At 43.9% G+C, this 13,571-nt stretch overlaps 1 protein-coding gene across 4 annotated transcripts in view; it reads left to right on the top strand.

Moving 5' to 3' along the window:
• The window catches only part of STAT1 (signal transducer and activator of transcription 1), a 43,345-nt gene that overhangs the window by 22,294 nt on the left and 7,480 nt on the right, over positions 1–13,571 (top strand). For all 4 annotated transcript variants that reach the window (XR_003436893.1, XM_027125510.1, XM_027125517.1 and 1 more), the window contains 11 exons: positions 46–138; positions 1,668–1,727; positions 4,241–4,270; positions 4,374–4,467; positions 5,678–5,719; positions 7,008–7,091; positions 7,542–7,640; positions 8,744–8,879; positions 10,276–10,325; positions 11,033–11,127; positions 11,907–12,052. Coding sequence is in view for 3 of the 4 variants with exons in the window: in XM_027125510.1 (XP_026981311.1) it covers positions 46–138; positions 1,668–1,727; positions 4,241–4,270; positions 4,374–4,467; positions 5,678–5,719; positions 7,008–7,091; positions 7,542–7,640; positions 8,744–8,879; positions 10,276–10,325; positions 11,033–11,127; positions 11,907–12,052 (929 nt within the window). In the remaining variant the exon portion in view is untranslated. The remainder of the gene's footprint in view (positions 1–45; positions 139–1,667; positions 1,728–4,240; positions 4,271–4,373; positions 4,468–5,677; positions 5,720–7,007; positions 7,092–7,541; positions 7,641–8,743; positions 8,880–10,275; positions 10,326–11,032; positions 11,128–11,906; positions 12,053–13,571) is intronic.

Consider the following 13,571-nt stretch of genomic DNA (forward strand, 5'->3'; position numbering starts at 1 on the left):
AGCATTAATGGAAATGCTAATTTACCCTTTGCTGGGAATTTACAGCTCATTTGTGGTGGAAAGACAGCCCTGCATGCCAACTCATCCTCAGAGGCCATTGGTCCTGAAGACTGGAGTACAATTCACTGTGAAGTTGAGGTAATAAAGAAAAGACCCTGCACCTCCTATCACAAAGTTTGCACCCCAGCTTCCTTTCACAACACTGTTATATATGGTGCTTTAGAGGAAGTAATTTTGCAGTAGGCATTTTAATATGAATTCTTATTTAGAATATCTAAGAGTCTTGTCTTTTCTATTCAGAGTAGAAATATAAGAGATATGTGTGTATACACACACACACACACACACCTGATTTTTTTCCAGTTATAGATGTAATGAATGTTTACTGTAAATAGGAATTCAAAATTGCAGAACTGAATATAGTAGAGAGTAGAAGTTCCCAGCAGCCTCATCCCCTCTTGAGCATAAACTCATAACCTGAGCTTTACATTCCCCCCAAAATGTATGCAGTGTGTGTGAATGTGGACTTATGACAGGTACATTTTTCTGCTGAATGTGTTCATAGCTTTCCTCAGATTTCTCAAAGTTGTATGTGATCTAAATATCTGTAGACCACCATGGTAAAGAGCCTGGTGTCAGTCCTCCCAGAATTTTGCCCATGTCTACATAAATATATAAATAAATACATTGTACTTACACATATTTTTTTCATGCATAGACACACAAATATATATGACATACAGTATTTCATTTTTAGAAACGAGGGTTCTGCTGTCTGTTTTTTGGCAGCCTGTTTTTCTCCTTCATAATAAGTTATGGAAGTGTTCCCATGTTAGAACGTACAGCTTTTACAGCTTTACTTTCTTCCGTTGCACGGCTGCATTCATTTAGCTCTTCCTCCGCTGGTGAGCAGCTGGACTCAGAAGAGCTGCACTTGCCGTCAGAGTTGGCCCTCGTCCTTTTTTCCAGGGTGCTGCTGAGTTAGGTCCACAGGTGCTGCCTGTTGGCTGCCAGTGAACAGCACCACGCTTTAGCACCCGTGAGGTCCCAGAACTCACAGCTGGCAGGAGGAGAAATCTAATCCCATCATCTGCTTCACTAAAGGGAGCCAACCAGTGAGGGGCTTCTTCCCCAGCTCTCCAGCTCATCAGAGCAGAGCACACCTGAGTGTCAGCCCACGGCTCCTTCCATCTCTCCACACTGCCCTGGGGTGATTATAGATGTGACCTTCACTTTCCTGATTATGGGTGATAGTTTTTGTTTTCTCCCAGCAGAATAAGCATTAGATACAAGTTTCAGTAAAGGGCAGTGTTTGCTATTTTTAGCCCCAAATAGAAATTTTGATAAAACTCAGCATTGGCGAGGCGATACAGAGAAGCAGATACCCTCACTAATGTTTGGTGGGAATATAAAATCAGTGCTGCTGTGTGTCAGAACTTAATGTTACAGTTTTGTCCCAGCAGTTTCACAGCTAGGAATTTATCCTACAAATACACTTTAAAAACATCCAAGTAGACATACACGGATGTCACTTCCATTGTTTGTAATAACCAAAAACTGCATGAGGTGGGTGGGGGTTATTGAAATGTTCATCAGTAGGGAATTGGCATGATAAATAAATGGTAACAGATAATTTTTAAAAGTAATTATGACTTTTTTCTTTGCAGATTGTTGGTGAAATTGCAAGAGCTGAATTATAACTTGAAAGTCAAAGTCTTATTTGATAAGTAAGATATCTTTAATATTATCTAAGATACACGTACTGTTGAAATTGCTGGTTTTGTTAACTAAACATAGACTTTTGCACTGGGGCTGTTTGTAAGTGATCCCAGCACATTTAAATTGATAGCTCCTGTTCTGGATGTTGGGAGCATCCCCTAGAGCTGGTATCAACGTGCTTGTGGCTTTTTAGACTATAAGTGAACAAAAGAATGAGTGCATTTTATGCATATGAGCTTGTAATGATCAAGTCTCCAAGCAGCTACCACCCCTCCTCCTAGGCCAGCCCTAGAGGAAGGGCCCTTGATCAAACTCCAGGCCACCATGATTCTGCAGCCAGTGTGGACTTGTTTCCGGAGTGAAGCTGACAGCATTTTGGGGGGCCTGTGTGGAGCCTGCTGGCCTCACACTTGTCTCTTCTGGGCAGTAAGAACCCAGGAATGGGCAGCATCTCTCATGGGGTCTAAATGGAGCAGGCCCATCCTGTTTTGTCCTTAGTCCCTGGACCTGAACTATCAGTGACCTAAGCACTTACATCAAGGAACAAGATGGCTTAGCCCCTGCCATCCCCCCTTGATATATTTAATGCTTTTGTTGGTGTGTGTAACATTCTGGTTTACCAGGTTTCAAAACCATTTATGATAATCCAAGTCATTTTCCTCTGGCTTTTTGTCTCTTTCCATTCCTGTAACTATAGCCTTCTTTGTAGCATAGTCTGTGCCTTTGCTTTTCTCCCATCATCTTTGGTTTTTCTGTGTATCAGTTAGCTTTTGCTGCATAAAACCCCCAAAATTTAGTGGCTTAAACTCTAAAACTTATTAATTTCTCTTATGCTGTGGGCTGTGTGTGGTCCTTCTGGTCTGGGCTGGCTTGGTTGTTGCTGGGTGGTCTAGCATGGCCTTGTATGTGTCTGTCTCTGCTGGGATAACTGGGCCTTTCTCTGTTGGGCTCTCAAAGAGGTCAGCCTGGGCTTTCTCATACGGCAGCGGTGTTCCAAGTGGATCAGAGCAGCAGCGTGCTGGGCCTGTTAGGCTAGACTTGGAACTTGTACGACACCACTCCCGTCCATTGTGTGGGGAAAAGCAAGTCAAAGTCCCCTGAGATTCAAGGGACAGGGAAATACATTCTGCCTCTTGAAAAGAAAAGCTGCAGAGGTTTTGTGGCCGCTACGGTTTACCACACTCTGCTTAACTCAGTCTCTCTTTCGGTTTTTTCTTGCTCTTTTGTCTTTTCTGTCTGTTCCAGTTCTGAGTTTTCTTCTTAGCTTTGACAAGGTAGCTTTGTATCACACTATTCCTTTTATTGTGAATTTTCTTTTTTTGCACAAAATGTGGGTATATTTAATGCTACTGAACTGCATGCTTAAAATACTTAAAATAATAAATTTTCTGTTATGTATATTTTACCACAATTTAAAAAACTGAGATGCCACACTGGAGAAACTCAAGTTGAAGGACATTCCTAAAACACCTGAGCAGTGATACTCAAAACTGTCAAAAACCTCAAAGACAAGGAACGTGTGAGAACGCGTTACAGACCAGAGGAGGCTAGGGTGATATGATGACAAATGTCACGTGGGGTCCTGGCTGGAATCCTGGGGCAGGAAAAGGACGCTGGGGGGAAGTGATGAAGTCCAGGTGAAGTGTCGAGTTAGCTAATTGTCATATGCCAAGGCTGGCTTCTTGGTCATTAGAAATATTCCGTGGTTATGAAGTGTAAGTTCTTTTTTTTTTTTTTCCAGATGGGAAAATTGGTCACTGTTACAACTGACGGTGATTCTCTTTCACAAAAGCATTGAACTTCTAGTTGAGACAGGAAAGGAAGCTAACTCATTTAACTATGAGTGCGCTAATGATCTCTAACCTTCGTCTACGCCTGACAGATACATTATTTGTCCAGAACATGACGACGTTATCGCTACATTTATATAAGATACAGGTCTCTCAAGATTTTAACCTCAGATTTAAAACTTAAACTTGATAGTTTTCCCAAATAATTGACCATTCAAGTACTTCTCTGAAATCGTTAAAAATAACAGAGAACAAAAATAAGGATCGAGCTGTCACTTTGGGTCCTCTGAGTTGTGTAGCCACAGAGCAACGCTCTCTGCTCAGTCCCCCGTGCTTAGCTCGGTGCCTCGGAAAGGCACCGACTGAGTAACTGCTCAACAAATAGCCATAACTCAGGCTTACGTTTACTGAGGGTGTGCTCTGTGCTCTCTTTACCCGGTAACAGGTTTCCTTCTCCCAGTGTCCTGTACGGTTGGTGCTGTTAGCATGACGTACAGTGGAGAAAGGTGAGGCCCAGACAGTTTATTTGCCCGAGGTCACTCAGCAAAACTTGGCATTGCTGGTGCGGGTTGATTGAGGGACTGTGTGAGTGAATGAAAGGGCTGAACAGCCCCATTATTTGTTATTGATCTTGTACTTTTATATTTTTGTTAAAACTTACCTCAAGTTTTAAATACACATATGTGATCATATATATATATATATATATATATTTTTTTTTTTTTTTGCAGAGATGTGAATGAGAGAAATACAGTAAAAGGGTACGTGAAGTACTTTGCGCTATATTTTACGATCGCTTTGTTTGTTTATGTGTTGGTTTAACAGTTCCCAGCCTTTTAAGTATTTGTACCCTGTATTGTCTAGGTTTCGAAAGTTCAACATTTTGGGCACTCACACGAAGGTGATGAACATGGAGGAGTCCACCAATGGAAGTCTGGCGGCAGAATTCCGACACCTGGTAGGGAGATCAGTTTCCCCCTTTTCTGTTGTGTCTGGTTTATTAGGACTTGATTTGTGATCGAGTGGCACTTGGTGCCCTGTGTGATGGGCAGGGCACCCCCTAGCAGAAGGCTTCCTAGAATTCATGGCCGGTGGCTTCAGCAGCACTTGGGGAATCTTGGTCCCCCTCCTTATCCCAGGACTGTCCACTCTGTTTCCTGCCAGTCTTCCTCTCAGAGATACCTTCTTTGGGGGGTAGTGATCTCAGTCAAATATTCCATAAACCAGTGTGCACATAAGCTATCTGTACATGATTCCTCCAGGACCTCAGTGATTACCCATTCTAGATTCTTGGAATTTTCCCAGAGGTCATTATTGCCCCACATCCTGACCGTTCCTTCTCCCCCTCCAAGCGTGGCAGGCCCCAGGAGTCTCTCTTTGGCCCCTTCTTCACCACCTCCCTCCTGGGGTCTTGCCCACAACCACTGTCTCGAGCACTTTGTCTCCGGAGGAGTAGGGCCCGGGCACCGGGCAGTGGAAATCAGCAAAGGGGTTTAAGTGGGTGGTGCTTTCTCTCCTCTCTCCCTGAAAATCGGGGCTGCCAGTTGTTCTGTAGGTGCGTTGGTGCTGAGCCCTGCGCAATTCCTGGGCTGGAGCCTGCAGGGAGGTTCAAAGCATCCTTTTTTTATTGGCAACCATTTCGTGAACCCGCAAACTCATAGTTGGGAAGCTAGACCTCGTGTGAGAGCCTCGGTCCAACCCAGGAGTCTGAGGGTGTCCGGAGCTGCTCTGGAGGCTCCAGGTTACTCCCTTAGAACCTGCGTGATTGAAGTCCTTTTGAGGGCAGTCTTAGAGGCCTGAGTCACAGGCCTGGGAGACTCTGCGGAGGGAAAGTCAAGAGAAGCTGTGCCCTGAGCCCAGGGAGCATGCGACAGCTAATGAAGGTGATGGGGGATGGTTCGGGAAAAGCTAGCCTGGGGGAGGGAGCAGGGTGCTGTTCCCTGGGATCTTCTCAACCCTGTGGTGTTCACAGGCTGTCAGAATGATGGGAAAAGGCACTCTCCCTCATGAACCCACACAAGGGTCACTTCACCTCCTGTTCTGCGTTCTGAAAATAATTTCACTTCCTTCATTCTTTCTAAGTCCCCACTTTGGTTTGATTTGTAGACGAAAATAGCAACTTTGATGATTATGGTACTGTTTACTAAGATTTTTTTTTTTTTTTGTAGCAACTGAAAGAACAGAAAAACGCCGGTGCCAGAACCAACGAGGTGAATCTTTCTCTCTTGTGATTGGTCTCTAACTAGCAGGTCTGTCCAATGAGGTTGGCTCTGTGGCCCTGGGGGCCAGGGACACCTCACAGAGGGGTGAGAAGCAGGAAGACCCGGCAGGGAAGGGCAGTGGACAAGCTTTGGGACATGGTGTATCTGTCATAACGGTGAAACCACTCTGTGCTTGTGCTTTATGGTTGTCAAGTGATTTTGCACATGAATTTATGGGACCCTCAACAGACAGCCCAGCGGAGTAGGTACGGTGGGCTACTGTGTTACTCACATTTCACAGGTAAAGAAGTTGGACCACAGGAAGTTTGCAGGATTTAGCTAAGGGTGCACAGGGAGTTACTGTCAGAGCTAGAACTAGAGGCCAGCTTCATTGACTGCCCTGCCAAAAACGATGTGTGCCGAGAGGGTTTTCCTGCCACGTGTCCCCTACCCAGTGCATCATCCTTCTGTCAGTCTCATTTTCACAGCCAGTCCTTGAGGAGCTGTGTTTGTGATGCCTTCAGATATGAAGTATGGGCAGAGGACAGAATGCCTGGAGTTGCTTTGGTTTGGACCGCTCGTCGTCCTTTGTGCCTGCGTGGCACGCATGCTGTCTTTCCCCACGACAGCCAGCAGAGGTCGTGTGGAACAGTGGGACAGGCACCGGCCGGGGCCTGACCAGCCCTGGTTTGGATCTTGACTATCTTTGTGACCTCCCGAGGATTTAGTTTCCTCTCCTGTGAGCAGGGAGGGCAGCCACATCTCTCTGGTTCTAAGTTGTTGTGATGCTCGTGTAAGATAATATGTATGAAGGTACTTTGAACACTATATAACCTTTCTACCCATACCAAGGCACTTTATGACCAGCCAGGCTTATGCAAATCAGCCCTCCCGATAGATAATCACACCTGGAACACGTGTACACTTTCCACCCCATGCCAGCCTGAGGTGTGCAGCCCGCACACACCCTCAGAAGGGGCTGAGGGCCAGGATGCCTTAGGTCATGAATAAACCCATTAGAAGTTGCTGTTTCCCTATCGACACTTTTTTCCCCTGAATCCGTATCCCTTGCCATAATATCAGAAATCTGAAATCTGATCTCTGAGAGAACAGTGAGATACTCGGGATAATGAAATCTGGGATAGATGCTCAAAAATTGAAATGTTCTTCTGAATTGCAGCTGGTTAGGTTCAGGCTGTCTGCAGCCTCTTGCAAAAAATGCTTAGTAGGCTCTTGCAAGTTGCAAGATCAGTGAATGAATCGCTATATTCCTTTTGTTTCCCTTTTCTCTTTTAAGGGTCCTCTCATCGTTACTGAAGAGCTTCACTCCCTTAGTTTTGAAACCCAGTTGTGCCAGCCTGGTTTGGTCATTGACCTTGAGGTAAGACTTACATGTTCCAGATGTGGAAAACTTTATTTTTATTTTAAACTGTTACATGTATTTTTATTTCTCAATTTTTATTTTAGACGTATTTACCTAATTGCTAAAAAAGATTATTGTTTTCAGCCAGTACTATCTTGATGTTAATTTAATCATTCGGGCAGCTAGAGAACTGAATTAACCTTCGGGTACTATAAACTAAATGTTCCAGTTGAGATGTCCTATGTTAATTTTTTATATGAAGCATTGACACTTATTTCTTAACTGAAAAGATATAACAAAGACATATTCAACTACGAACCAAAGAACATAACTTTACATTCTTAATTTTCAAATATAAGAGATAATGCAAATGTACAGGAATCCCTCGCTTAGTTGAGAGGCTGCATAGTGGTCTGAAGGTGATGCTTCTGTGATTCAGATGATTTCAAGGTCTTTGTCATCTTCTAGACGGCCTCTCTGCCCATCGTGGTGATCTCCAATGTCAGCCAGCTCCCGAGTGGTTGGGCCTCCATCCTGTGGTACAACATGCTGGTGGCAGAACCCAGGGTATGGAAAACACATCTACTTTCGTACCAGGGGTTAACCAGAGACCTCGTGCTCTAGCTTCTGCATATCTGAAAGAGCCCCTAAGGGCCAGATGTTGAAGGAAAAGTGGCACAACTCAAGTGGCATTGCTAAGGATCGGAGTAATTCTGGAAAAGCGAAGCATGTGTATGTATTAGAAATGAGGATTATGATTTTCCTTCCATGCGAATAAGCTCAGGCAACGGATGATTTCGTACAGCTTTTACTGTGGAAGAGGTCCTTTATTTTTATGCTTTTTAAAAAATGTATATATGCTAAATAAGCCTGCTGCATTCTTAGAGTGTGGATACTCTAATATGGTTGATTAATTACAGTTGATGCTGGCTATTCACTGTACTTAACGTCCTTTAAAGTCGCTGTGAATACTGAGTTGGCAGATACTGAACCACTGCATCTAGGGGAAACACAGGGTTAGGTTCCCATGAGCCTCTGGCACAACCTTTGCATTTGCTGATCAATACATAACCTTGTTTGTTTAAAGATCCCTTAGCTAATATACTTGTTGATTCATTAACATTGAACTCATGGCAAGCAGCTTTATAACTCACGTCTGAACAAAGCTTGTATATCACATGCGTTTTCTCCATAAGGCACTTTGGAACACTAGACAGCACTTCAGCCGTGCCCTTGAGGGCCATGTTAAAAATGAAATCACCAACAAAAAAGCATACGAAAATGCAAAAACCGTGGCGCTAAACAGACCTCGAAAAAGACACTCGGGTATGGTATGAGAGCTGAAATAGGAAGGCAGATCATAGCTTTGTTTGACCTCACCTGGAAACATACATGTTTGGCAACTCAAACTTTTCACTGCTGTGTGCCTGGGTACATCTGCAAATGACTGCAGAAATGCCATGAATATTGATTTAGGAATTAAATTTTAGTGAGCTGATGAATTCACAAATGTGAATCTGCAAATAATGAGGATTTCTCTTCTTTAGCTGTGAAAACATCTGTGTGTCATAGATGAGAACTGAACTTTGGCTCAGATCCATGTTTCAGTGCCAGGCTTGTGACTGGTGGCTCGTCAGTAGCCCTTAGCTTCTGGGTGTTTTTCTCTCTAGAATCTGTCCTTCTTCCTGAACCCGCCTTGTGCACGATGGTCTCAGCTTTCAGAGGTGCTGAGTTGGCAGTTTTCTTCTGTCACCAAAAGAGGTCTCAATGTGGACCAGCTGAACATGCTGGGAGAGAAACTTCTTGGTATGAGCATATTCACTTCTTACGTAACTTAACAATTGAAATTCATAAAATATCTTGACTTGCTCCTTTCCCCCTCTTTCCTCTTTATTTTGTCCAAGGTAGGAGAGTGTTAAAATCTATTGGCTTTTCCAGCAGCAGTTTATTATAGCTAAGTGAGAAGGATGCCTCACCTTAGAAGGAGATAGAGACCTGATAAAAGATTTAAATGAATCATTTCCCCATTATCTCATATGAACATTTCTGAGCAGGGTTCCTAGGGGAAAGATGTCTAAATTATGTAAAATATATTACTTGTGGCTTAAATTCTTTGAGAAATATGAAGTTTTATTAACCTTGGGGAGAAAAACAGCAAGCCCCCAACATGGTAAGAATAAGGTCCTCGGGCTGCCCACCACACAGCACACGCCCAGGTCTCTTACATCAGGTGGCCCAGGTGTGAGGAGACACTGTCCCCATAAGGAGGATGCCCGTGACCGGCACTGCCTGATGGGCAGGGTGCAGCCCATGATAGAGAATTCCCTTTCAGTGGCTTATGTCATGGATTTATTAGTTTCCCACACTAAGCAAACCTAAGACCTACTCGTCTCAAGGTCAGATCTTCAGTGAATGGGACTATCTGAACTATTTTTTTAAAAATCCATGGTCACCTTTTTGCCAGATTTGCTTTCTGTATAGCAGGACTGCATGTACTGCAAACACCAGTAGGCTTTTCCTAAACAAATGGCTCTCAGCAGTGCCTTCTCTTGGCCATGCAGCTGTCACAGTGAGAGTCTTGTGCAATTTAATAAAAAGTAAGAAGTCATTCCTATTCCTTTTCCTTATTTGGTGAGAGTTAAGACAGATATCTTTTCTGCCTACAATGGCTTATTTGGGGTTCTCCGTGAAGAGAGATGTCAGGCTCACCACCTCTTATGGCTTCTTCAATTTGTGTAGCTGATAACCCGAGGCTTCCTTCCCCTCTCGTTTCTCTCACTGGGCTTTTGATTTGCATCGACCTCCCTGAGCCTGTGTCCTGTTCAGAGGAGGGCTGAGGGAAATGCCTAATTAATATCTAAAATAATCTTGTAAAGTCAAGTGTCAGTTAAATCGATCACCTAGGGGTGATCTTGGTCTTAGTTTGAACTTGAAAAAAATTCCTCAGGGTCACCGGGAGAAGAGCCTGCCAAGGAGGGAGAGGGAAGCAATGGGAAATGATATTGCACAAGGGGGACCACATCGAGGCTTCTCCAGAAAGCACAAGTGATGGTATTAGTGAATCTGAGAATATCAACTGTGTACACACAACCTTCCTTTGCTGAGTGTTGGCTCTTTGAGAGCAAATACCACAGCCATCAGTCCAGCCAAAGCTTCAGAATTGATTTCCATTTCCTTAAAAAACTTATTTTTATTTGTTTAGGTCCCAGTGCTGGCCCTGATGGGCTTATTCCATGGACTCGCTTCTGTAAGGTGGGTGCCGTCTGGAGTTTATACTGTGAGTGCTTTCCGCTCTCTGTTGAGGGTCTCGGATTTCTCGCCGCCGTGCCGGCTGCACTGTGCTTGCTTTGGCGTGTTCCTCTCGCCCCCGGAACCCCTAGGGCAGGTTGTTTACTTTCCTTCAGCGCGCTGAAGGTTAGTCTCCAAGTGCGAGTCTGACAGGAAGCACCTGCCTGGGTGATAACATTCTCTCATATCCGAAATGAGTCTTCTGTTTGCTCACACTGACCTCTGGCCTGGCAGCGTTTTAGCTCCGTCCATGAGTAACGTGTGGTCTGTGCCGGCGTAGACAGCCTGCTGGGCTGGAGGGGGTGTCTTGAGCCTGCTCAAGCAGTGAGACCAGTTGGGGGGAATAATCAGACCCCGCTAGGGTCACCAGACAGTGCTGACAAGCTGACGCTACTGGATAGTGTGAAGGCAACTGGTATTCTGGGATCATGCTGGAGGTCATTCCCTGGCTGGGTCGCTAATGTTTGGAGAGGGAAGCAGAGCCTGGCTCAGGAAATGGAGAGGTTGGTGTCTGAAAGCTGGTAAGAGGGCAGTGACGGCTCTGTAGGGGGCAGTGCTAGCTTTGGCAGCTGGGCAGTCTTTGCAAACTAAAACCCGATGGCGGGAGGAGACATGCTAAGTCACTGTTTTGGATTTCTTGGTTTCTAATGTGTGCATCTGTATACTTGCAGGAAAATATAAATGATAAAAATTTTCCTTTCTGGCTTTGGATTGAAAGCATCCTTGAACTCATTAAAAAACACCTGCTCTGTCTCTGGAATGATGGGTAAGGGCCATTGATAGATGTATTTTTGAAACCTATGTTGAGCACACACTCCATTGCTGCAAGGCTGAGATAGGCCTGACCCAGACAGACTTCATTATTTGGCAAGACTTGGGTGCATCTCACAGAAACAGATGCTTGCAGGCTGTCCCTTCAGGCATTCACGATAGTAGACCCTCATAAGATTAAAATTATATTTTCGTAGTATATGTATATGCATTTTCAAAGCTAAATTTAAAAACCCTGAGTGCCATTCATGCCTTCATTCATTCTACGAAAATTTCTTGAGCACCTGCTTTATTGCCTCCAGGTAAGGAAGAAAAAACTTTTTTGACTCGGTAAATTGTTTCTAATGTTTTCCCAGGGTCAGTTGATATTTCAGCAAAGACTTTAACTTGGTCAGAGGTATAGAATATGAAAATGGATTGTCTGAGCCTTTCTCTTCACTAGAAAGGATGCATGAATTTAGACATTTTCATGGCCTTCAGAATCCCCAGGTGAAAATGAAAGGCTCATTAATCCAGCAAGTATTTATTGATCATCAGTAGCATCCAACGGGCACCATGTTAGTGAGCTTTTTTGGGACTTCAGCATATATATGTATGAGTGAAATGCTTCCTGAAGTGTCGATGAAATAGATTTTAAAGCATCTAAAATAGTTGATACATTTCTATCCTGTGCTCTTGTGTCAAGTTGCAGTCATCTTGATTTGTAAGTGAACGTGAAAATTACAGTCATGACTGAACCTCAGAGTACCTCCATCAATCCCTTTCCATGTGCAGGTGTATCGTGGGCTTTATCAGCAAGGAGCGAGAGCGGGCTCTGCTGAAGGACCAGCAGCCGGGGACATTCCTGCTGCGGTTCAGTGAGAGCTGCCGGGAAGGGGCCATCACGTTCACATGGGTGGAGCGGCCCCAGAATGGAGGTGGTAAGCCAAGGCTCCTGCACACACACCGATTCAAAATGTGGGTGCAAGCCCTTCTTCTTCTCTGCAAATCAACTCATACAAATGATGAGCTTTTGACATACAGTCGCAGCTCCTCCACTTATCCCCAGCTGAGCTTCCCCAGTAGGATTTAATACATCACCAAGGGCTATTTGGGATTCGTTGCCTGGAACATATTGTGCAAATGATTTTTTTTTAAAGACAAGGCCACATTCTTTCCTTTTTGTCAGGTATGTCACCTGTAGGTGAAAGCTGCGAGTCAGTATGACTGGCAGTCATTTATTGGGAGGGAACCCACAGTGCACAGGCGTGAGCTTCCAGACCCATGGAGGGGAATCCCACGTGGAGGTGCACGGATGAGGGCAGGCTCCGTGAGAGGGGTCCTGGGACTGGGTGCAGCCCTCCACCTTGCCTTCTGACAGAGAAGGCTCGTGCACGTTTATCTGGGTTATATCTTGGGTTTCTATTTGACCAAGTGCATCCATGGCAAAAACAATTCTGAAAACCTACGCGTTATGAAACGGGTTTCCAGGGAATGAGAAACAGGTTTCAGTGGAGACAAGAAAGTGATAAAGACAAACTGGTGACTTTTCACTCTTGCTTGTAGTTTGCTCTGTTTGAAGGATTGGAGGGAAAACAGATTTGTTCCAGTGACTTATGCTTTCAGTTTAGAAGATGCAAAAAGATAGGATACTTTTCTTGTTCTATTTTTTTTTTTCTTCTGGTAAAAAAACAAGAGAGCTGGGATTAGAGCCCAGTGAGGACAGTAGATGGTAGAGCCTGCCCTTTTCTTCTTCTCCCCCGGTAGTTCTTTCCTGAACTTGCTGAGAGATGGAACTAGCAAACCAGGCAAAGATGAAAACCATTGGCAACCGGAAAGTTTAATAAAGCAGGGCCGCACCAGCTACAAAGCTTTGGTCTGAAGTTCTAGAGCAGAGTCCCCAGAGCACCTGACAGCAGCCTCTGGAGTGTGTGCCCCAAAAGTGAAATCCTGGATCAGTTAGGAAGCAGGATTCCAATGAAGTCTGGGACTAAGACCAGGAGTGAATTAAACTGTGTTTTTTTACATTAAGGATTAGAGAAAAAAATAGCAAATAGGGTCTCTTTTTGGTTTGTTTAAAAAGTTGTTTTCCATGTGTTGTTGTTGTTTATTTTCATTTTTTAATATGAAAAGAAAGACGAAGTGAGTTTATCTTCTAGTAACTTAATCTATGGCTTGAGCCAAGAAGACCCAATTAGTAATTAGTTATTTTAAAGATATTTAATAAATTTCTTTTGGCTAGACTTACAAATCTAAGTAAATAATGACAAATGCAATATTACCAAAAGTAATGATGGCCTTTATTTTTCCTATTTTAAAGAAAGGATAATAATCTATTTAGGAATAAAGCAATTATATGCTCTGTGATGTAACTCCTAGATTGTGTTTAGTTCTTACCAGGTTCTGTCAAATCCATAAACTCTGCAGTGTTTGTTTCTCTCCTCTATTGTTGAGGGATAT

Source organism: Aethalodelphis obliquidens, unplaced genomic scaffold (assembly GCF_003676395.1).
Source record: "Aethalodelphis obliquidens isolate GAN/ISIS:26980383/991018 unplaced genomic scaffold, ASM367639v1 scaffold2, whole genome shotgun sequence".
Classification (NCBI taxonomy): domain Eukaryota; kingdom Metazoa; phylum Chordata; class Mammalia; order Artiodactyla; family Delphinidae; genus Aethalodelphis; species Aethalodelphis obliquidens.